The sequence below is a fragment of the Anoplopoma fimbria genome, chromosome 3 (genome assembly GCF_027596085.1).
Source record: "Anoplopoma fimbria isolate UVic2021 breed Golden Eagle Sablefish chromosome 3, Afim_UVic_2022, whole genome shotgun sequence".
In the NCBI taxonomy this organism is placed as follows: Eukaryota; Metazoa; Chordata; class Actinopteri; order Perciformes; family Anoplopomatidae; genus Anoplopoma; species Anoplopoma fimbria.
The window spans coordinates 6,838,397-6,862,743 of NC_072451.1; the positions used below are offsets into that span (position 1 = coordinate 6,838,397).

At 39.9% G+C, this 24,347-nt stretch overlaps 3 protein-coding genes across 5 annotated transcripts; 1 reads left to right on the plus strand and 2 right to left on the minus strand.

Annotated features, from left to right (window-relative positions):
• Positions 1–9,971: 9,971 nt before the first annotated feature.
• snap47 (synaptosome associated protein 47) lies at positions 9,972–16,759 on the minus strand. Of its 3 annotated transcripts, none has more exons than XM_054596154.1 (5): positions 16,530–16,759; positions 15,882–16,403; positions 14,706–15,214; positions 14,276–14,400; positions 9,972–11,826 (listed from the first exon to the last, which is right to left on the minus strand). In XM_054596154.1, exons 2-5 carry the CDS (start codon positions 16,376–16,378, stop codon positions 11,680–11,682), a joined length of 1,278 nt encoding a protein of 425 aa, XP_054452129.1. In that variant the 5' UTR covers positions 16,379–16,403; positions 16,530–16,759; the 3' UTR covers positions 9,972–11,679. The 3 variants fall into 3 exon arrangements, with proteins under 3 accessions (XP_054452129.1, XP_054452130.1, XP_054452131.1); XM_054596155.1 differs by having other exon boundaries at positions 11,739–11,826; positions 14,276–14,404; XM_054596156.1 differs by lacking the exon at positions 9,972–11,826 and adding an exon at positions 14,013–14,097 and having other exon boundaries at positions 14,276–14,404.
• Positions 16,760–16,873: 114 nt separating this feature from the next.
• Positions 16,874–19,066, plus strand: jmjd4 (jumonji domain containing 4). The gene is made up of 6 exons (XM_054596531.1): positions 16,874–17,241; positions 17,387–17,552; positions 17,646–17,771; positions 17,915–18,182; positions 18,317–18,463; positions 18,570–19,066. The coding sequence occupies exons 1-6, from the start codon at positions 16,989–16,991 to the stop codon at positions 18,903–18,905; spliced, it is 1,296 nt and encodes a 431-aa protein (XP_054452506.1). The 5' UTR covers positions 16,874–16,988; the 3' UTR covers positions 18,906–19,066.
• Positions 19,067–19,119: 53 nt separating this feature from the next.
• iba57 (iron-sulfur cluster assembly factor IBA57) lies at positions 19,120–22,462 on the minus strand. The gene is made up of 3 exons (XM_054596083.1): positions 22,029–22,462; positions 19,968–20,317; positions 19,120–19,805 (listed from the first exon to the last, which is right to left on the minus strand). The coding sequence occupies exons 1-3, from the start codon at positions 22,349–22,351 to the stop codon at positions 19,414–19,416; spliced, it is 1,065 nt and encodes a 354-aa protein (XP_054452058.1). The 5' UTR covers positions 22,352–22,462; the 3' UTR covers positions 19,120–19,413.
• Between the last annotated feature and the right edge of the window lie 1,885 nt (positions 22,463–24,347).

Here is a 24,347-nt window from a genome sequence, read left to right on the forward strand (position 1 = left end):
AAATAGTTGCGTTCTCCTTGCGGGTGGGCCTGTAAAACCCAGGTCCCCCCTCACTCTGGTGTGGCGGCCTTGTGTAAGCTGCAGCGTAAGCCCAAATCACAAGAGGTCACCATCTCCAACAGTCTGTTGCAAGTCTTAAATTACGACCTGGTCACTGTAGAGAAATATTCCCAGATGTAGCTTCAGTTTGAGGGGTTAAGCGGAGAAAAGATACTTGATCAACCCAAACACTCTACGGAGGACGGGTCGTTATTTAAGAGCACAGAATAGAGTGAATCCCCTCGATCGCTGAGAAGGAAAGAGAAGCTGGCTCTGATTCAAGCAGAGAAATCTATTCACAGATTAAATCTGATGCACAACATTAACTTTAAATGATGTGCAAGACAATGACACTAGTTATGACGGAGTAATGTGTGAACTGACATATAAGGGTAATAATAAAACCAGACATGGTGTCATAGTTGAACAACCATTTACTGCGTCTCTGGTTCTCAAAACCTTTTTAATGGACTGTAAAAATGCAGAATGTGTCCCATGAATTCATATAATCGATGTCCGTTCTAACCTCCCCAAAGTCCTCAAGGACAATGCATCAAGAGCAGGTGTGCACATATAAAAACCACAACAAAGTCACGGAATATGACGTTGCAAAATAAAGAGATTAAATTACTTTATTCGACACCTGGAAAGAAAAAATGTTAATAATACGCGCAGTGGGCATATAAAACGAAAACAATCATATAAGAGGGTTAATAGGGGTCTATAGCCATGAAGAGAAATATTATCGCAAAGCCGTCCAAAACAGTTCAGATATCGTGCGAGTAAGTCATTTTTCTGAGGATCGTCAGGTCCAATTTACTGCTTACGCAAAACTGTGACATCTAGGTTGGCCCAGCTCGTTGGGGAGACATGATGTAATTACGATTAGGTGGTTGGTTTTGGTATCGCCTCGGTGAGATGTTCTCATGTCGTCATTGGATGATAATGTGTTTCTGTGCTCCGAGGATTGTAGACCCCGATGGCCCAAGCTGCTTCACTTAACTTTGCAACTGACCTAACAAACACAAAGTTAACTTTTTGGTCAGCTCTCAGAGGTCTATCATATGTCTCTGGAAAAAAAATTGCAAGCACCAAACTAATAAATCCTAGCTCTAATACATATTGAAATGTTAGACCGCTATGAATCAAGTTAAGGATCTTGTCACAACGGGTGTTAGCTAAGTTAGTAACCCACCAAAACGCTGGTCTTTCACTCAAGAATGAATTAAAGCACAGAACATGATATCCAGTTTATGTTCTGCAATGTGATAGGAACAAACTGGACTTTAAAACAGATTGTACATTTTTATTGGCATTAATATGATCATACTGTGTTTCTGATGTGCTACTTTCTTATAATTCATATAAATAGTTAGGAGTTATGAAATCATAAATGAATAATGAGATTTCTTCACTCGCTTTCTCCTACAAGCCATGCTCCATTACTGTAGCATGCTATATTAAATCTTTATATAAAATATGTGCAAATAAATTATTTTATATTTTAACAGATGTATTTTAAAGACATACAAAAGCACAGACAGTCTGGATGTTATTAGATAGTAATCAGACAGATGAGAACCGACTTTTACTTGATGATGCATCTCATCAGGATTTTACTAGTTTGACTATAGATTACCATTTTATTATATACTATAGTATTATTACATACTTTTATATTACTATTCTATACCCAGGATGTATTAAATAAGACGTCATACACAGTCCCATGTGTTAAGTGGTCAAACTTAATACAATGGGCTTACTTTGAATCCACCTTGACATAATATAAGTTTACACCCAGATGTACACTTTGACCAGATGTGTATCATCATAAATGCCTTTATTGATATTGATAATGAAGCAGTAAATCCCAGGTATTGTTTTTGCTGGCTGTTTTTTTACAATAATGCAGTTGCATTGCAAAAGTAACATGCTCCTATCAGAATGGCCATAAGTCACTTAGCAGCCACTGCACCACGTTAACTACGTGTCAGCCAGCTGTTTTATTGAAAGGGAAACTCTCATCATATGTGTTCCTGTTTGCAGACTTGAGCAATATTTAATGATTTGCCCCTCTAATTTGGAGATTAAAGCTCACCACTAATGACAGAACGCCGCAGAAACTTATAGATCTCCCTCGAGTCCTTAAAACCACAGAGGAGGAGAGGAGAACGGGGAGTGACGCACTTTGTCATATATATAGACACGGTGATTCCACCTCTCTCTTTCACCAGAATGGAAGGAATGTCTTTATATATCCACCCCACACATACATAAACTCGTACACACACATACAGAAACATAAAGCACCAACACAAGAACCTGCAACTAATGTGCAGCCGTTGTTCTGAGGAAAATAGTCCTTATTAAATGTGCTTTTAATTACAGTCAGAATATAGTTATTACGTGAAACAAACAGCATGTGTACAGGTAGATCTTGTCAATTTCAGCATGGCAGAGATAGAGGAGTGACAATTATACAATTTCCTCCTTCTACATTGCCAACAACAAACAAACAAAAAAAAAAACCAAGACATCGATTTAATAAGGATATCTGAAAAAGCTGAAAATACTGCAGTGATTCTCATCATTTGAGCAGATTGTACAAGATTGTCAAGATACAAAGCTGTGAAGGCTTCAAGCTTATGGTTGACTGACAGCTATTATGAAAAATGGCAGATGAACAGAGTCTCCAGAGGCTACCAGCAGGAAACGTAGTGCAAACATGATGGTTTCCTTGACAAAGCCATCCTAAATGGACACGATTGGACTGTTAGTCTACCTTATTGTGAAGGGTGTGATGGAGAGAAGATGAATTGAGTAAAGTGTATCATGTGAGTGTAGCAGTGCAAATCACACAGCCTTCAGTCCATTAATGCTGTGACATAACACAGGATGTGTCAAAAAGATTGACGTGTGCTTCAAAAAACAATGACATAATATATGTTAACACTCAATTCTGACCATGGATATTGATGGTATTACCACCAGTGTAATACCATCAATATGGTATTTTACATTTACTAAGATCTGAAGTGTCTGGAATCTAAGAGTTGGGTATGAAATTGTTTTATGCTTGTTTTTGCCAGTACATCCCGGTAAGCGAAGAGTGGAATGTCTTTTTAAATGGTCATGGTGAGTGACTGCCCTCATTGCCCCATGATGATCGATTGCGCTATGAAGTGCAAAGCTGGAAAGAATCGCAACCAGTGTGTGACTGCATTGTTCCGACAATCTTTCACATCAGCTCCAGACTGGAATTGTTTTGGGGATAAAGTCGGGCTCCTTCTCACAAGAAAAAGAAAGGCGCAAATATTCAATGTTTCTGACTCTCAAAACATTGGTCTACCACAGGTGCAAGTTTTCCATACCAATTAGCTGGTGCTCCACCCACAAATTTTCCATCAAAATAAACTGGGAACACATAAAAAATGCACATCAAAATGGGAGTGATTGTCTTTGATATTCAATGCTTTAATTGAAACCAGGCAGCAGAATTACTGAGCCCTGTTTTGACGGCTTCATGGTTTCCATCAGTAAAAGGGGATTCCTGAGTGATATCCTGAGGAACACTAGATTTCCTTTTAGAGGAAAACCAAACAGGGTAACACGTCATTGTTTTGCACTGGCTTCATGGTCAATTGGAATTGCTGTTTTTTTTCTGTACCTGTAATGGACACTGGGTCAAAGGTTCACACTCCTTCTGTCTACCACTCACACACTTTTGCACACAAGTTCAGTAAGCACCTCACATATGGCAGGGCTGGGTAAACATCTGGTAATCTTTGTTTCAGCTCCTCAATAGCTCACCAGGCTATGGTCTCTCCGTGTGTACTCAATCTTCTCCAATTACATAGTTGCTGGCTGCTCCCCTGAGGTTACGTGGACTAACCATTTGGAATTGCGGAAGGAGTTTCCACAAAATAGGTGTTGTCGAAAAATTCCTTGCAGTTATGGAAATAAACCCACAAAAAAGAGAAAGCGATATAGCGACGAACAGAGAGAATGAGCGATAGGCATGCCTTTGGGGTAATTTTTCCTTTTGTTTTTAACTCCAGCTCCAAGAATCACAACGAAGTGAAAGAATTTAAGTGGCAAAATCTTTCAACAGTCAGTCAAGTAAAAACAAACCACAATTTTGAGGATGAGTTGGTTTTGAGTTGCGCTAAAGAGGAGAGGATACGTATGAATTGCTGGACAGGGAGCATTACCAGACTTTTTGAATTTTATTGGTAAATTAAACCCATTCTTAGACCAAAGATGGTTACAATTATTCTTTCTGTTGAGGTTGTATTGACTCCAAAAGCCAAAGCCCATGGAATTAGACTGGCGGCTTCCTTTTGGAAGTTCTTCAAAGAGCATTTGACAATAATTCCAACCTGAACTTGATGTACCATACTCTCATTACAGGCAAACCATATTCCTAGCATGACTTCACCTACTTTGTCAAACATGCTCTTTGCCGTGTGATATAACCACGGCTGTCCATTCATACATTTGCATCCATAAACTGGGGCATCTGAACAATGATTTCACAGGTCCCACTGTCAAGGCTGTTCTTACCATGCTGGCAGGGAGCCAGACGAGGCTGCTGGCCCGGCTCCTTTTCCCAAGTTCCACCCCAGACGCTGCGTGCGCCGTCATCCTGCTGAAATGTAAACCCCAGATTCAGCTGTGTTTGTTATGGTTGCGCCGGCCCTCAGCGAACACACAACGCTGTCACAACGTAGCTATAACAGCGGGGCAATATTTCAACAACAATCTATTTGGTCAGCTGCAATTACATCACTAGGTGGTCAAACACATTAGTTCGCTGGAATGATAATTAGGATTATTTCACAGGCCGTCTAAGGAAGGGTGCTAGACGCTGCTCTTATTTCCTAACACACCTCGACATTTAATACAGAAATTTAAGTCAAGTGCTTTTAAGTGTGTTTTTACAGTGTCTGAACTTGACCCCACTGGACTGTGTTCACAGGAGCACCATCATTACTGGTTTTGCTGGGGATGCTCTATTTCACAGCAGGGCCTGCTATACCCCCCGTCGTCTCTTTTAATCATCCAGCTGCAGTATAAACAATAGTTTAGACTGAACACCAATGTTGCCCTTGAGATCACTGGCCTGCCGCACTAATGGCTATTTACTTTCAAGGGAAAATAAGTAACTAAGAAAGTCTATTTTTATCCTGAAATGACCCCAGTGTCAAGCCCACGGAGGTGAGGGGGACACACATCCTTAACTTTAATCAAAACCGCCGGCCCTGCAGGCTGAACGTTAGTGCAACAACCTTTGCATGATTAATGTTGTTCCTGTCCTCTCGTAAGCTCATATGACCCAAAGTCACTACAACAGAGCAGATTCCAATAGGATTTAATGCTAAAATATGAAGTTTGTGTGCGAATAGCTGGGGGTCTATGCAGTGCGGCATCAGTCGGGTGGGTAATTTATTGTGGGAGCTAAGTGTTTCCATTTGCTGTAAGAGCCACTAAAAACAGACTCACTGCAGGTTTCTGGGGGGGCCTGCTTGTTAAAGTACTGATGCGGCGTGAGCTGGCTCACGGCCTGACAACCTGTTTGAGGAGCTGTATAGATTGAGTTTTAATGAATACATAATACAGTCATTGCAAAAAGGACTCTTCACATTCGCCAATGTTGCAACTCTGGAATGTTGTGTTTTTATTCACCTTATGCAGAGAAGTGTGATGCATTTTTAAAAAGAGGTTTCCCAAAGAACAAAAAACAAGACCTCCAAAGAAATGTCCGTTCAAAGTGCAAAAGTCATAACGCTCTTAATTTTTGTAGTTGATGAATTGAAACTTACCGTCAGTGACTCACTGCTGCCCTCTACTGAACCCAATGACCAAACATTAAGAATAATTATATTTGAATAATATTATTTATGGAATATTGTTTACCCTCATGACTAACAGAACAGTTAAGTTTGACAAGTTAACCCTGTTTTTTTGGTGGGTGGGGTGATATGGTATCATTAAGTTGTTACCAGCAGTACAATGTAAATATGGTTAGAATACGTTTTCTTTGCTGAACCGTGCAGTTCCCATATCACTTAAAGTAATGACACTGAGCAAAGTGGCAAGTAATACAGTGTGTAAAGGCTAGAACGGCAAGCACTTCAGCAAAGTTCAGGTAGGTTGAAGTGTGGGATTTCACCTGGAGTTGATTTGAGACTGATACTACTGTATAAAACCACAGTCAAGTTTGTTTTGGCTGCCTAGCTGTTAACTCTGTCGCACAGGAATGAGAAAAAGTTTGTGAAACAAAAGCCAGAAAACCAAACTGCACCTCAAAGACCAAGGAAAACATAACAATAAGTGCAAGAGCACATGATATCATCATGCAGCTCAGCATCTGGGAAAGTACCATAACATCAGCCATGCGTAGCACATTTATGGTTTGACTAAACCAAAGAAAGATCCATATCCAAACAATGTATGTGCAAAGAATGTATATTCACAGGAAACAAAGTCAAATGTAAATCCATAGGGGGATGTCTGTCTCTGACCGAAACAGAATAGAAAAGACACTGATCGCTAGGAACAAGAAGATGATGTTGATGTTGAGTTTCATATTCTGTTGCAGACTACATATACACCCCCTGGTTGGACTCAAGCACCTTCCTTCCAAGAACGTTTTCTCCCAGTTCTAACATTAACCAACAGGCCTTATTTCCTGAAACTAGAAACCCCCTCAGCAAAAGGAAACCAAGCAACACCTGCAGTATTGAGAGGCCGGCCAGGACAAAAAAAATAAAAAATCATGCTTTTAGACTGAGACGTAGTCTAGTAGTGCACCGGACTTGAAATTCCTCTAATATCTTGTTAACATGTTGTAGGTCTGCTCAACATCAACGATCACTCATACATTTATAAGTGTATTTCATGATAAATATACATTGCTAAAACACTATATCTAAATGAAAGCACAATACTCACACGTAGTCATTTCAACATTGCCATATAAAACAAGAAACAAGAGTGAAGGGCTTTAATTTTACAAATCGATATTGAAAAACATATTCCTATTTGTGTTATGTGACATGGCTCCATATTTTGGAGCTCAGAGAAACCCACATGTGCCTTCGTAGCCCACAAACTCTGGCTGCTTTTTTTTTCCCAGCAAGAGTTGATTGATTGGCCATCAATGGAGACATGCTCCTCGAATGAAAGCGCTCGCCGCAGAACTATCGAGTAAACAGTCTTGGAAGTCAAGGCCAGCAAAATCCCTTGTGTCTCCATCCCATCCGTTAGGAAGGCAAAGCCGGATCTCATGTATCTGTGGTCAGACACGACCGCCACCACTTCCTCGTATTGCAAGGCTGCTTCAAAACCACGCCAGAAAGTACTGTATTTCCTTAACCTTTTTTTAGGGGTTGGAATTCACGTAACCATGTGGTGTGCTTCTGGAGTTTGGGACTTCCAGAATCTCATTGTTTATCACTCAAATCAACAAAAATAAACAGTCCTCGATGAAAACATTTTCCACCGTGCTGGAAGAACTTTTCATAATGTCATAACTAGGCATCCCTTTAGTGCAACCATGTGCTGCTGCTTTCAGTCTCACATCTTTCATGGTGAGCTTTGTTTAATAGAAGTGATAAGTTCATGCTAACTGGGAGCAGACTGTTGAGTGAGGCTGTCGGCCTTCTTTCAAACCCCTTTGTGTAAGGCGTCTTCCTGATTCATAATTGAGTGCTCAACCACTTGCCAAATCAAATCTGGTCCACTGTTGACATGAAGTAGTCCCCCCCCACCCCCGATTTGGAGAAAGCGCTCCAACATGGGTGATCAGCTGATGCCAACAATCTTGGTGCCAACAGGATGTTATAATAGTAGTAGAGTGTATAAAAAGCGTCTGAAACAGTAATTAACATCCGTTTCTATTTTGCATGTGTTTTGATATTCTCTGTTGCAATTTGTCACATGGGAGTCGACTATGAGGGGCGTTGCCTGTTTACTTTTTATTAAGGAATCAAGCCTGGAATTCAGAAGACTCATTTCTTCCAACAAAATTAAACTTAATTTGCTTTTCAGTTAATAAATTATGTTTCTTTGGCTTTAATGGTCATTTTGTGCCATGGTTCTATGCTCAATGTCCAGTCAACCTTCAGTGTGCCATTTTAAATATTTACAAAGTACTCTTAAATCTCAAACTGGTGTTTAAAGGTGACTTTATATCACATTATTTGAAAGATCTATTATTCTCAGCTAATGTGATCCAACTGCTCCTGACAATGCATGACTTCTTCACTTTTCACATTTTATGTTGTAGCCTTATGCTAAAATAATTCAAATTCATTTTCCCAACCATCTACACAATATCCCATAATGACAAAGCAAAAACAGGCTTTTAGATATTGTTTTTGCAAACTTATTATTATGAAAAAAAGGATCACATGCATTTATAATTCAGTCCCTTAACTCAATACTAGGTTGAAGCACCTTTGGCAGCGATTACAGCCTTGAGTCCTCTGAGGTATGACACAGCAAGCTTTGCACACATGGATATTGTGATTTTTCTGCCAGTTTTTGATCATTACAAGCTCTTTCAGGTTGGATGGGGACAGTCAGTGGAAAGCCATTTTCCGCTCTCTTCAGAGATGTTTCATAGGGTTCAAATACGGGTTCTGGCTGGGACACTAAAAGACATTCACAGAGTCGCCCTTAAGCTTAAACTCCTTTGTCATCTTGGCTGTGTGCTTTGCATTGTCCTGTTGGAAGGTGAACCTTCAACTTCAAGTCTGAGGCACCGAGCACCCCGGACGGGTTTTCATTAAGGATATCTCTGTAATTTGCTCTGTTTAACTTTCCTTCAGCTTTGACTAGTCCCAATCCTGAGAGTGCTTTCTTGCAAACTCCAAGAAGGCTTTCATGTGTCTTTCACTGAGGAGAGGCTTCCTTCTGCACACAGAGTGTTTCAAACGTCTTTGAATTAGGAATTATGGAGGCCACTGTGCTTTAAATGCAGCAGAATATTTTGCAGCCTTCCCCAGAACTTTGCCACGACACAATCTTGTCTCCGAGCTCAGCATGAAGGTCTTTTGATCTCATAGCTTGGTTTTTGGTCTGATGAGATCAATCAGCTGTGAGACCTTAAATAGAGAGGGCGTGTGCCTTTCCAAATCATGTCCCATCAATTGAATTTGCCACAGGTGGACTCCAACCAAGGTGTAGAAACGTCTCAAAGGTGATCAAGATTAATGGGAGGCAGCAAAGGGTCTGAAAACTCATAAATTCATAAAACCCAGTGTTTGCTTTGTCATCATGGGGTATTGATTGTAGATTGATAAGGGAAAAATGAATACAAACAATTTTAGCATAGGGCTGCAACATAAAAAAAAATGTGAAGAAAATGAAATGAAGTGGTCTGAATACTTTCTGAATGGACAACATATACAATGAGAATTATACTTGATGACATTTGTTGATGGAAATAGGTAATAAACTGATGGTGAAAACAGCACTTTTTTACAATATCTTGTAGAACAAAGATGGCTAAGCCTTGTATCTTTTAGTTTGTAATTATGGACACATTTTAAACAATGCTGGTTGCTGCTAACGCTTTAGATCGTTAACTGCTTATCCCTTAGGTGGTTAAGGTGATAAAAATACTCTTTACAATACAGTTTATGTGTATTATACTGAAAAATAGTTACAAACTGGATTAAAAAAATGCTGCTGCAGCTAAAAATGCTGAGTGAAACAAAACAATAAGCTCAAAGACGTTAAAACCCAGACCTGAAAGGAGCTGTACGATGTGGCTTCCTTGTGGCGACTGACAAATACTCATACACATATTGGCCTGATACACATAATCTGATCCATTATCATATAAAATAAAAGTGTATAAAAGCTTTTAAACAACAAAATAATTCAAATAAACAAACACTGATTTTACTTATAATCTGAGATTTCTTTATTGCAAATTATGCCATTACAGACTTTCAATGGTGACGACTTCCTAGCTGAATTAATGAAAAAGAATTCATTCCAATACTTACAATGACAGTTGTGTTGCTTTATCTATTAATTTGTTTGCTTGAGAGCGATGCAGGTGTACTTTTCCCTTTATATTTAGAGCTTATCGTTTAGTTTTATCAAGTGTTGGGATAAATTTAGCAAAGAGCAGCCACTATACAGCACAGAAATCATGATTTTTAAAAACATGGTACAGACATTTTAAGTTTTAATTCCAGCTAAGTTAAGAGTGATAACAGACCACAATAAAATCACATAATTACAATACAATATGTCTGTCAAGAGCTAGAATATTATTAATCTTTAGCAAGACATAAACAGTAGATATGGACCTTAATATGGAGTATTTTGTGTATAATATTTGAAAACAAACAGAGTGTTTATGTTCTGTTTTCCCAGAACTAAGTTTCACATATACAGTCTTATTTTATATATTGGTAAGGATGGGTCATTTTCACTTGATGCAATACAAGGCAGCAATATTGAGACATGCAACATTAAGCCACAGGGATGGATAAGTGACACCTACTGTAGGACCTGAGAAAGACAAGTCACCGGGACAGTAAAGGTTCTAAAAAGGGAGAATGTCAGTACATGTATATCAGAAACACAGATATCACTGCGATGACACTGGAAAACTTTTTTTTATATTACTTGCAAATCTTGTTATTGGTAAATCTGTGAACCCAACTTACATCACGAGGTAATCCTCCAGTCTTTTACATTTTACTACATTGCCATGGAACAACATGCAGTTTGTTATAAACTAATTTGTGCAGAGAGAATAAATGGGCTAGTTACTTTCAAATGTCCATTTAGCCCGTCACTGTCATCGTCATTGGTGTCTCATACTGGACCCGGGTAAAGCGTAAACATCTGTTTGTCTCTTCTGATACACACAAAGTCATCAGGAGCATGAGATGCAATGAGGATTCGAGCTATTCCCCCCAAATCCCACCCGGTGCCTCAAAAAATCAGCTGGAGTCCCAAGTGCACCGATGAGAATTTGATCCCTCACAGGCTTCCCACTAAGAACATTGCAATAGGGATACACCAGGCTAAACCAACCCAAAGCACCACTACCAGGAACTGAATCGAGTGCTGGGTGGGCAATCAGGGGGCCCACTTTGGTTATTTAACCTATTGTTCATTTTTTCAGAGCACACCTTTCTTTCCACAGAATCCGAACCAAGTGGTGATCGGGTCAGTTATTTAGTTAGCACTTCAGGAAGCACATTCAGAGGGCAGAGTGCGGACTCTACCTTTAATAAAGATGGATCATTTAATACAGTCATACGTGTTTGGATTACTTCAAATAAATTAATGAATTAAAAAACAAAGATATAGATTTATATTTCCACAAAGCGCAAGATCTTAATCACAATCTGCAAATTTCAGGGATATTGGTGAACATCTTTAGTATTGAGCAAAATTTGCTGCACTTCCCAGAAATCACTGATACTTGAACCCATGTTATTATAAAGGAACAAAAATCCTATGAAGTATTTTTGAAATGCAAGTCCTTACCGCTGTTTTCCGCGGTTCTCTTTTCTACCAAATCCTGGAGGGCAACGAGGAAGCGTACGGTGCATTTTCTCAGGAGCAACATGTTGACCGCATGTGTCTGCCGGACCGTCAGAGCTACAGCAGTCTTTTCATGCGGCAGGTGTGCTTCTCTATGTGCATGGTTGCTCTGTCAGTGGAGCTGGTCAGGTCGTCCAGAACCTCATCCTGCCGTTCCAGCTCCGTCTCTGCCTCCAGGGCAAGGTTCTTCAGCTGCATCAGCATCTGCACAAACACACACAATCCAAAATGTTCATACTTGTAGAGACACACACACACACACACACACACACACACACACACACACACACACACACACACACAGCCGTTGTTTGAATAGCACACTAGCCCCTAGTGAACATGGACAACTGAGGAGCAAGACACAAATAAAAGGAGATTAAATACCGAAACCTACAGAAAAAAAGCAGTTGCAGGGTGGAACATGTGGAACATATGTGAAGATGTTTAAGGATGGGGTCAGTGAGTTCGGAAGTGAGTGTGTTAGTGAAACAGAGAAAGAGCATGTAAGAATGAACATTTTCTTCATTGTGAAGTTTTCTTTTTTAGACAACGGCCTGCTGCTGAATGTCTGCAGATGAAGGAGAAACTTTCAACACAAACCAGGATGCAATAACATCTCCTCATGTGGCAGATATGATAATGTTCCTCATTATGCAGTATATTAAGCTTGAGAAGATATTCAGAGAGAAATTCTGGCTTATCTCCTGGGATCATTGAAATCATACAATACTGTTTGTTTTCAGCTCTCAGTGGTTTTAAGGAATACTGCGACTACATCTCTATGGTCCAACAACTGTGTATGTTATGGTTGATGGAACAACTTAAATACAAAGTGATGTGCCAAGCTAAATCTAATAAACACTCCCCCAACCCCCACCACCGTGGTTTAATATTATGTTAAGCTACACATGCGCTCACACACCCACCGACATTATGTCAGTTTTCACTGGCCGGACATTGCAACTGAGCACAGAAACAGTTCCAGACAGCAGTTTGAAAAACAGATAGTGTGTCAATACACACCGAGGAACGACTGTATTTGCTCACTCAGGTCTGCGACTTTACTATGTCAACCGGGAGAACATGACAGAAACGCACATTGGAGTTAACATTCACAGTTTTAGTGTGTCATAGAAAAACACAGAAAAATGAATATTTTTAGCTGCTGCTTATACGATGGTTCCAGGACTTAAGTCATGTAGAAAGCCCTTAAATTAAACATTTAGGCTAGAAATGATAGAAAAAAAACACGAGCTAAAATGCTAGTCTTGTGCGTGAGTGTGACATTTCAGGTCTGTGAATTATCAGAAAAAAATACAGCACATGAATTCTATGAATGAGTAAACCAGTTTGTGCTTTTATCAAATTAGGAATTTCCATCCTCAAACAATAATACTGGTTTAAAATGTTTGGGACAAAGGGGAATATTTACTAAAGCACTTACTGCAGGATATCAAACTGAGTGCCCCTCTGTACAAGTTGAACCGCTGTAGATTCTAATCTTGGCATGAATTACATTAAGAGTAGGGTGTGTACAGAAGCAGAGCACTAAGTCCAAATTGGCAGCCTTTGAAGTTTGAACCATTGTCAGCTGTAGACAATACGCCATTTATGAACACTTATGAAGCCAGCCTGGGCTAATGCTGTCGCTGCTGTGATTAATTTGTCTGAAAAAAGATTATAAGACAACAGTGAAACATTGTACGGTGTTATTATGAACAATAATTAACTAATGAGGTCTTAAGTCTTAACATTGCCACGTTCGAGATAAGGGTTATGCTGCGGGTCGACAAAATAATGCATCATGAAAGAGGACTGGTAAGAAACTAAACCACAAGGAAAACACTGCATCAAAAGGTGGGTCATACAAGGCTGCAAGCAAATGCATTGTACTTGTTGACCCCAATATTCTGTATACACCTTACCTTGTTTATGTAACAAGTAAGTAAAGAAGAAAATCTGCAAATATATCAATCATAGATTTTTTTTTTTAAACTTTCAAATATGAATCTGTATGGGCCACAGAAATGTTCTGTCTGTCTGATTACAGCTCATTCATTGCAAAGATGGTTTTGTCACTTCTGCGTTGGAATCGGTAACATTATTTTACATACCTAGTAAACTGTAATATAATCTTTGCGCCAGGTTGTAGAGCCTCTCACGAAGTAAACGTTAATTTAATAATTTAAATGATCTGTATGTGATGCGTATCTAAACATGAAAAAAAGAAAGTAGTTTACTGAAGAGGTTTTACATTAAATTTTTATTCTAAGAACAGAACCTGGAATAAAAATCGCCTTCATCATAGGTCTGAATTTGCGTCACTGTGAAGGTCTTGCCACCACAGACCATGTCTGTAACATTTCTCAGTGTTGAGAGGTTCTGAATGGAAAGAAGTTGTAAAGTCTGACCAAATGACTGAACAGGTTTCTTCCCTTCTCTTAAATCCAGGATGGAGTTTGGTTTGTGGTCCCACTAAATAACATTTTAATCATACAGGATGAAAAATAAAAATCATTATGGTTAATTGTGGGTTGGAGTGGAACTTTTAAAATACATGTCACTAAAATCATAGGGTCGTTTACTATAATAAACATAATCATACAAATATGAAAAAATCTAAAATGAAGTCATATATTGACACAGTTCTCACCTGTTTGAGTTCCTGGGCCTCAGCCTGACTGACAGATGGCTGGAGAACGTGCACCTGCAACTGGGACAGCTCTCCCGCTGGGACCTCCAGTGGGAGCTCTGTGTCTTGGCACTTTTGCAGCAAACCTGACTCCATGGGTGGAGATGGTGAAAAAGTGCAGAGTGCATATGTTGTTTATGAGGAAACCAGACAGTAAACTCAGAGTTACTGAGGCAATCAGGATGAAGTGACTCATCAAAACAAAATATCTGTCAAGGAGAGACACCCGTAACCGTGTCCAAAAAGCATGGGGATGAAATGTTTTTACATGTGGCAACACACCTATAAATATACAGAGGTGGAAACATAGAGCTTTACTGCCACTTAGTGGTCGATTTCATACTAGACATGGAAAGTGAAGGAGACCTTATTTATATTAACCATGCCTTACCTTCATTCCAGTTTGGCCCCTCAGTGCCACTCGGAGATGAAACTGGAGTTGCTTTGAAAGCAGCGTATTCACTAGTGAACTCCACTTTCTTTTTGTACTGCATATCCAACACGGACATTGCCTCCGGCATCTTGGCAGACAGGAACCTGTAGCATATATCTGGCTTCCCAATAAACCGCTGTCTAACAGTGATCTCGTACGGACTGTGCACCCGGATCTCATCGATTTCATTTCGTTCAAAGCGGTGAATGAGTTGGCAGTTTGTGTCTCGCACCTCCAGCGAGGAGACCAGCACCACCAAGCATCCGGGTTTTAAGTCAGAGGTCCCGCCTTTGGTCACTACAGCAGGGATGCTTGCGATCACCTTATTTCTACCGGACCCTTTGCCAGCTGCAGAAGCTGCGGCAGCTGCAGCTCGTGCAGCATCCTCAGCCTTGGCTTCCTGCTGGGTCTTCCAGGGGAGTTTACCAAAAGGCCACCAGGAGGGAGACTCCAGCTCCAACAAAAGTCTGCAACAGAGTTAAAAGGGAAAGGGAGAAATCATGGGCGTATTAGTTGTTTCACTATTATATTGGGGCCTGTTTTTGTATCTGGAGGTCCCTGCGGCCGATCGACCCGATCACAGCTTTTTCCTGTCCTGGCCCCTCAGTGGTGGAATGAACTCCCCACTGACGTCAGGACAGCAGAGTCGCTGCGCAGGCTGAAAACTCACCTCTTCAAGAAGTACTACCCTGAGCCTTCCACTCAGCACTTACTGTATTCATATTAGTTTGTTGCACTTATTGTATTCATCTTAGTCTGTTGCACTTACTGCACTTATTGTATTCATCTTAGTTTATTGCTATTAGTTTGTAGCACTTATTATATTTGTATTAGTTTGTTGCAATTATTGTTTTCGTAGTAATTTGCTTCTGCACTATACTTTTGCTCTGGTTTATGCTCTTAGATGCTTGTTTAAGAAAGGAGATGCACTTATGACTTCTGGTGACTAGTAGTTCTCTTGAATACCTATGTTGAATACACTTCCTGTAAGTCGCTTTGGATAAAAGCGTCTGCTAAATGACTGTAATGTAATGTACTGTAATGTAATGGAACATCATTAGAATAAAATATGAACAAGTCTTCCAAATAAAAAAAAAGTGCATAATATCATCAGGAAAATATTTAGATAATTACTTATCAGCCACGCCCAGATCCGAGTCAATCTTCTCCAGCCCCTGCATCATATTGTCAAACTGCTCTCCTTGGTTGCTGAGGACCACGCCGGTGTCCTCCATTCTTCTCTGGGACCCTGCCACCAGGTTGATCAGCTCTCTGCCTTTAGAGGGCTTGCATTCGGCCCCCCGGGTTTCTGAGTTGGGGGACAGAAGGCGTTCTCTCCAGAAATGCTCTAACACATTATAAACCACCACCCTGTTGGGCTTAAGGGAACCAAACCAGTGTTTCACGTTGCCCTCTTCAAGCACCGTAAGAGTGCTGAAGATAAAACTGGACGACTCCATCTTTATATCCATGATCCTGGAGAGGCGGAAGCCGGCCAGACTCTCTTTACTCTGGCTGGAGACGAAGCGCACCATGGTCCTGGTGATGGACAGAGTGCCATTTTCCCACCGCTTCTCACTGTTGATGTAGTAGGAGCCGGACCAGCTGTGGATAGGAACGTCCCTGCTCATTTTGGAAGGAGATACACTGATTCACCTAGAAGGACATATAAGATGAAGTATTAGGGTGCATGTTACGTACTATACACATACTATTAACTGTTTAAAAACACAACAAAGGACATTGTACTCAGTGATCACTCTGTCCTAATAATGAACATACTTTCTCCAGACTGTAATGAGGGATCCTGGCAGCAGATGTGAGCTCAGCTGAGGTGTTCAGACTGTAATGAGGGATCCTTGGCTTCAGACCTTTTCAATCCAACTAACCTACCCTCACTAATGCACCATTATGACGTCATCACCACTTCTTCGTGTGTGCAATTATTACACCGCAAAAAAAACACCCCCGACAAGCATTTGGGGCTGAGCATCACAATACTCTCACCGCTGATGTTGATTACGGAAGTGACGTCACGCTGGAGCGCAGCTGTATTTACCGTCCGGCTAGAAACGTGTCATTCCCAGAGAGAAAGGGCTGTTGCAGCGTATTTATTTTTTAGCTAGGGCGGTGGGGGGGGTTTCTTTTTTTTATTTAGCAACAAAAAATACATAAAGTGTTCGTGTTAAATACATTTATGTGAATACTATACATACTAGCTGAGGTCTCGTTGTTAACACTATGGACAGGGAGGCGTACCGCAACTGCTGCAGCCTGGTGAAAATACCAAGGCTGTCCTATGAACAGTTCTGCTCTTCACATTTCGTAGATTACATCGACAGAGAGCTGAGCTATTCCAAGTTTTTCAAGAAATACTTGCTTCCCAATCACCCATGTATGTTCTCCAGAAGGTTTACAGAGGACTGGAAGTGTAGGAGACAATGGGTGTCTGAGGAGGGGAAGCCTGATTTCCAGAAACTGCTGCAGGAGTTTGGTAAATTTGGTTTATTACTAATACCATAACCAACTATCATATCATCATCATCATCATCATCATCATCATCATGCAGCTGCTGCAATCACTGGTGTCGTGTAATGTTACTGTAACATGTGTCATGTGTTTTGTGCTTTTGTCACAGATGAGACTCCTGTTCCTGTTGCAAACTGCAATGCAAAGGAGTACAATGCAAACCCTAAACAAGTAATGCCTTTCAAAGAGTTTATACAATACTGGAAGGATTACATCCAGAATGGCCATTCATCACCTAAAGGATGTCTTTATCTTAAAGACTGGCACATGGCAAGGTATTCATTCATATGGATTTTTATCTGTTTCATACAGCACAGTGTGCATTATATGTAACTACTGATGATGAATGTATTATTATGGTTCTACAGGGACTTTCCAGAGCATAATGTTTACACCACACCAGTCTTCTTTTCTTCTGACTGGCTTAATGAATACTGGGATACACTTGAAGTGGATGACTACCGATTTGTCTACATGGGACCTAAGGGCTCATGGTATGAAATACTTAAAATGATGTTTGCAAAACCCGGAATTAATATTTATTTTTATTTGTCAGGTAAATAAATTGTCTGAATAGATTTAGTGTTAATGTAATTGTGAAGAATCTTATCAATCAGATGCTCCTTCTCGTCTCCAGGACCCCGTTCCACGCAGATGTGTTCCGCTCCTACAGCTGGTCTGCAAACATCTGTGGCAGGAAGAAATGGCTCCTGTATCCTCCAGGTCAGGAGGAGTTTTTACGCGACACTCACGGCAACCTCCCTTATGATGTAACATCAGCTGATCTTCGAGACAGAGGTCTTTTTCCACACTCTGAAGAAGCCTGTCAACCTCTTGAAATTATTCAAGAGGCAGGTGAAATCATTTTCGTGCCCAGCGGCTGGCATCATCAAGTTTATAATCTGGTAAGAACTGTGAAGGCAACAGAATCCAAGCAGTTGAGATTTTAAAATATCTACTTGTAATGACATATCATGCATCATGGTCTGTTATCTAATTGGGACATGGGGATTCTCTTTCTTTAATGTTCTTGTTACAGGAGGACACCATATCTATTAATCATAACTGGCTGAATGGCTGCAACGTAGACATCATGTGGCAGTTCCTTCAGAACGAGCTATCGTCTGTTCAAAAGGAGATAGATGAGTGGAGAAACACGATGGACTCGTGGCATCAGCACTGCCAGGTACTTCAGAGACCAGACTGTTCAGCCTGCATGCTTTCTAGAAACACGCTGCTGCCGTGAATGTTTGCAATGTCACATTTAAAGTCATTGTTGTTTTACTTTTCAGGTTATTATGAAGGCCTGCTCTGGTATTAATTATGCAGAATTTGCTTCGTTCCTGAAAATCATTGCCGACAACCGAATGACTTTCCTGAATGCTTGTTCCTCTGGGGAGTCCTCTGATTACCCGCGGCATCTCTCAGAGACCCTCACCACACTTGGACCTTACCATGCTGCCTTCGACCTACAGAGAGTGGCTTACGTAATTGAATGTCTACTCTGCAATGAAGACTTTAAGCGGCTGGATCATTCGACTTTGACTTTGCAGCCAGAAACCATGTTGCAGCATATTCGGGACACCATACAGTCCACAAGGGGGCAGCATCTCCTTTATCAGGAATAAGATGTTGGGTGGTGTCTCAGCAATGTTCTCATCGTCTCAGTGCCAATTTCTACAGTGCCAATAAGATGATGATACATATGTTACCACACCTTTGGTTTGAGATTAATTATAATCTCAAATGTTGCTTTTGAATGTCTGAAATTTGTTTTGCACTGAAAGATGGATGGATAAATAAATTAAAAACAATTCACATTGAGTTTTTGTATTTCTTTTTTGCATATTTATTCAACAACCATCAATACCATACCACTGTTAGTATATCACGTTGTATAGTGCTGCAATAGATATTTTAAATATAATTCTATGGTAAATAATACTTTACAGTTGGGGAAAAAAATCACCCCTAAAAAGTAGATTACTGCAAAGATAACAAAATACTCAGAAATATGGATTGGTGCCACACAGCTGTTAAGCAATGACAGTGTAACATACTGTACTTCAGGGTTCTGTCAGTGAGAGGTCTGTCAGATTGTGTCACATTTGAGGGAACTATAAAACATCCTCCTCTTCAGTTTATGTTCACATCTTTAGGCCACCAGTCTGGCACAGAAGCCTCAAGTGCCACCGTGGTGTCGTCAGAAGATTTGAGTGTCAACACTTCTTTGGCATGAGCCAAGCGGATCAGGCTCAGGCCCAGCTCCCCAACCCCTGCTCGGTGCTTCCCTGCTGGCTTGCCCGACTGCGTTTGCAGCGCAGCTCCTTCCTCTGGGTCTTGGACTGGGGCTGACAAGCGTACTGGCATCAGGCGTTTCCGAACCACCCCAGTGTGATGAGTCCTGGCTGTGAGCTCCTGGCCGATGTAACAGCCCTTGCTAAAGCTGATACCCTGCATGTAGACAAGATTTGACTCTAGCGGTAGTGCCACCCCAGGGGGAAGGTCCCTCACTCCCTCAGGAAGTCCTAGACAACAATGACAGTAAAGGAAGTAAACAAAACTTGTCAAAAAAGTGTCAAAAGCACATACAAATACAAGTGCATACAAATCCTTACTTCATGTCCTGTTTTTCTTTCTTTTTCTCTCTAACAAACTGTATATATTCTGAAATACTAGCATAATCTTACCTATTGCATAGCGGTGTCTGTGATACTCCGCTGTGACACCTTTCTGACATGATGGAATGACATCCAAGGGGTCAACTTGACTGTCCAACACCAATCTCCAGCCCATTTCCTGAGTTCGAGGATCGGTTTCCCATACCAGAGCTTTATCTGGGGAGGAGAGCTCAGGTTTACTGGCCTCTTGACCTGCGTCCTTTTGCTTGGAAAGCACGGCCCATACAGAGAGCTCTGGACAGGGGTTTATATTGACCTTTCTGCGGAGCTTGTACATCTTCAAATGTCTCAAGATTGAGTCCTTAATTGTGCTGTCACACTCCAGGAAAACACCCTGTCCTCCTTCCGCTTCTTTCAGACTGGAAAGAAATACAGACAATTTGGTGCCTCATGAAACAGAAAATCCACAATAAAAACTATACAATCAGTTAATTCAGTGTTACAACATACATTTTTTCTCAGTCTGCTGTTAACCTTGAGTTATCAACTTTGGGTTTTTTCCCCCAGAGACTTTTGAGGAGCAACAAAATATGTGCAATAAACATAAACGTAGTATAGTTGAAAAAATAGTTTTCAACTAACTTTGTAAACTATTAATGTACTATTGTTTATTACATTTCAACAACTGGCTGCAAATCTTGGACAAGTACCTAAATAAATTGAATAAAATGAATCTGTAGCTGGATTAGAGGTCTATCTAGTTCACATATTTGTAATCAGTCACATATGTATTGAGTCAGATTAAACAGTAAAGCAAATGTCCTTGTCAGCTAACGTGTCCTTCAAATGTTAACAGGCTGGATTAGAATACGTCATGCTCTGTGTTTTGTCATCTATTCAGCAAAAAACAAGATTATTATGCCCTTTTCTATCGTATGACATCTCTTATGACACTACGCTGTAATTATCTGTATAGGATTACTTGTCATCTAAGTTTGACCAGTTTTGCAGCAAATAAGAAACCCTTATATGCAAGGTAAGTGTATTCACACAATAGTTGTTCTAGCAAATCTAAATCAACTGTTTTAAAGCCTTGATGTAATAGCATTTATATAACATCTCACTTCCTGTATTTAATGAAGGGTATTTCCTGCTGAAAAGTGTGTCTTTTTTTGTTTGCATCTACTATAAAACAGGTCAATATTTAAAAGTGCAACAGCTGTGAGTGTAAGTCTTTTTGCAAATGCACTGATTTTCAAAGTCTGAGAGACCTTAAATTCGGCTCTTTAAACAGTGACTTGGACAAGGAAGCTTAAACTTAGGACTCAAGTTTGTGCTTAACTTTAGTTCAAGTTTTAACCAGACTGCACACACAGAAATGCCTCCTACTGGACTACCAGCATCAGCAACTGCATCTTAAGATAAGATAAGTAAGCCACACCCTCCTGTTTACAGAATAACATGCACAGGGGGGTTAGACTGTATAATAATAATAATAATAATAATAATTAAGCCTTTATTAGTCCCACAATGGGGAAATTATTTCTCTGCATTTAACCCATCCCGGAGGAGCAGTGGGCTGCAATGAAGCGCCCGGGGAGCAACTTGGGGTTAGGTGTCTTGCTCAAGGACACCTCGGCATGTTGCCGGTAGAGGGGTTTGAACCACCAACCTTGTGGTTACGGGACAAGCGCTCTACCTCATGTGCCACAGCCGCCCCAATAATGAAGTATAATGAAGATAAGATAAGATAATCCTTTATTAGTCCTGCAGCGGGGAAATTTGCAGGCTTACAGCAGCATAGAGTAAAGTGCACACAAGAGACATAGTAGAAGAAAGACAAGATAAAAAATAAAAAATGAAAAATAAAATAAAACAAGTATTATAAATAAGCAATAAAAGAAAAAACAACAATAACTGAAATATTATATTTACAGACAGAAAAAAAAAAAAAAAAACAACTATTTTAACTTTTTTAACTATTATTGCACAGTGTAATGTGTAATGTATTGCACAGGTTTTTATTGTCATGTTATTATTGTCAAGTGGTCTGCTGGGAGCAGAGTTGGTTGTGCAACGTATGTGCAAAGTATAATGAAGTATAATGAAGTATAATGAAGTATACTCTACCTGTACAGCATGATGTCATACAGGGTTCTTCCTTGTACATTGAGCATATGTGAGTACATAGCTGGGAGTCCTGGCTCCTCCAGCAGCCCCATGTCATTGGTGATGACCCCCTGCAGGAACGGGCTGGTGTCTTGTCCCTGGATTTTAAGCAAGGTCCTGTGGGGAAGGTGATAGCACACGAGTCGGACCGGCACATCTCTCTGGTCGGTGTCCTGGCTGTACCTTCTCACACGGACACCTGCTGGAGCTGAGACGCACAAATGTCGAGCGGTGTGTTTTCCGACGGACGTGAACGCACCACGGGCTAAACACAAAACCCCCATAATGTACAGTGTGTATTAAGTGTTCAAATATAATGCTTATTCCGCCTGTAAACAACAGTGCACGGCTACATAACACAGGACATCACAGCTGACTAGCACAGGAAGGGCTCCATTTTGAAATCCCACAATGCATTGCTCCATAATAACGCAACCTTGGATGTGTGTGACGTTTTGCACAAGTTCAACTTAACTCATGTTGCATTTGTTTGCTTTGATGTTTTTGTGAAATCTGCAATATTTTACATTTTGTGACTGGTACAGTTGTATCCTGTATGGATATGTTCCTGTGTTCATCTTACCTAAATGTTGTGTATTGATATACTCCAAAGTAATTCATATATTTAAAAGTATAAAGGTAAAAACACTGTAAAAAAAAAAAAAGAAAAGTTGCATTACATGCTTACATAAATGCAACAAAAACATCCGGAGAAATTCGACATTTTTAGGCTTTCTTGTTAAAATCTGCATTTTGCCCCCCCGACTGAAACAAATACAAATAGGTTATGCAAAACAACGCATGCAATATCTCAATGCATTTTTTATATTGAATGACAACGACCAAAATAGATGCACTTGTATAATGCTCATGAGGAAATGTCTAGTTTTTCTCACACCAGCTGGATTTGTTCTTGTTAAGAAAACCTGTGTTTTGACATCAGCATATTCTCAGCAATATGTTCTTGTAAGATAAGTTGTTATGTCATTATCTTATTCATATGTTAACTAGACAGACTGATTACATCTGCATCTGCAGTGTTGTAGAAAAACTAAACACAAGTTCATCACACAAGCGTTTGTTAAACACAGCACATGGTGTTGTGCCAAGTATGCAGATACCAATATCATCTTTGAAATGCGTACGATTATAGAAATGTAAGAAATAGTTTTACCTTTTAGAGGTAGCAAAATATCTTATTGATGAACTTGACTTACCACATGGATAGAAGTCCAATTCATGGATTCATGTACCTTCAGCAGTTATTTTAACTGAGGATTATATTCAGATAGTTTAAGTCAGCAGCGACACAACTGATAATTATTGTATTGCTATATAACAAACCATGAAATATTGAAGTTACAGGTCATGTCTAAACTGAAATATTAAATCGCCTATATTAGTGTTAGGAATAAAATGTACTTCACTCAACTGATTATGAATTCACAGCAGGCAGCTTATGCAATTTAATGTGGTTTCCACCATGGCTCTATAAACATTCACTGCTCAGTAAAACTTCACTACAGATGGAAAAATACCAAAAATACTGAGCACACATGCGTCTGTAGTTACCGAACAAAATGTGTTACTCATTAGCAGGTAAAAGATTTAAAACATACAATCCTGTTTTCACAAAAGTGATGGAAAAAGGATAATAAAACTCCATGAAGTGAAGTGAAAGTGCGGCAAATGGTTTCTTCCAGGATACAGATGCTTGGTAAAAAAAAATCCAATCGTTTTTTGACATGATATCTTTCTCTAAAAAGCTTGGACGAACACCCATTGTTCTCTCTATTTACAATTTGTTGATTTGCAGCAGGTGAGGGATGACACTTTATATATTCCATGAAACCTACATTTATAAGAAGATGTCGACTTTAGATACAGTACATTCCCAGAGCGCCTGTAACTCTTGCAATGCAGTGATAATTTGTAAATATGGAGATAATTTAGTCATGTTTAAGATGGAGTTTTGTGGTTAGTTGATGGGGTCTGCTGTTGTATACAATGAGCTTCTCCAATGTAGGTTAGGTTTCTTTGTTTGATTCACACCTGGTGCTACTTGTCCAATATTTAATGGGTGTTTGTCTCTATAAGTCATACCTTTGACACATACACCCTAACTCTTGTTTTAATTATTGGCCTACCTTCTTTTTTATATGTTTTATTACTGCAGCTGATTCTGGAAAAGAGCTACTTTTCCCAGTTTTATAGTATTTTCCCATATTTAAGATAATAAAATGCTGTGTGAGTTCATAGGTTGTAAAAATGATATGGCCC

What these genes read in the sequence shown, in the direction of transcription:
- snap47 (XM_054596154.1), bottom strand. Translation starts at nt 16,378, where the DNA reads ATGAGCAGGGACGTTCCTATCCACAGCTGGTCCGGCTCCTACTACATC. An exon ending in GGGGCCAAACTGGAATGAAG is followed by an intron (nt 14,401 to 14,705) that starts GTAAGGCATGGT and finishes CCATGGAGTCAG; the next exon opens with GTTTGCTGCAAAAGTGCCAA. An exon ending in AGGCCCAGGAACTCAAACAG is followed by an intron (nt 11,827 to 14,275) that starts GTGAGAACTGTG and finishes GTGTTTGTGCAG; the next exon opens with ATGCTGATGCAGCTGAAGAA.
- jmjd4 (XM_054596531.1), top strand. Translation starts at nt 16,989, where the DNA reads ATGGACAGGGAGGCGTACCGCAACTGCTGCAGCCTGGTGAAAATACCA. An exon ending in ATGGGACCTAAGGGCTCATG is followed by an intron (nt 17,772 to 17,914) that starts GTATGAAATACT and finishes TCTCGTCTCCAG; the next exon opens with GACCCCGTTCCACGCAGATG. An exon ending in ATCATCAAGTTTATAATCTG is followed by an intron (nt 18,183 to 18,316) that starts GTAAGAACTGTG and finishes TTCTTGTTACAG; the next exon opens with GAGGACACCATATCTATTAA.
- iba57 (XM_054596083.1), bottom strand. Translation starts at nt 22,351, where the DNA reads ATGGGGGTTTTGTGTTTAGCCCGTGGTGCGTTCACGTCCGTCGGAAAA. An exon ending in TATGACATCATGCTGTACAG is followed by an intron (nt 20,318 to 22,028) that starts GTAGAGTATACT and finishes ATTTCTTTCCAG; the next exon opens with TCTGAAAGAAGCGGAAGGAG. An exon ending in CAGACACCGCTATGCAATAG is followed by an intron (nt 19,806 to 19,967) that starts GTAAGATTATGC and finishes ATTGTTGTCTAG; the next exon opens with GACTTCCTGAGGGAGTGAGG.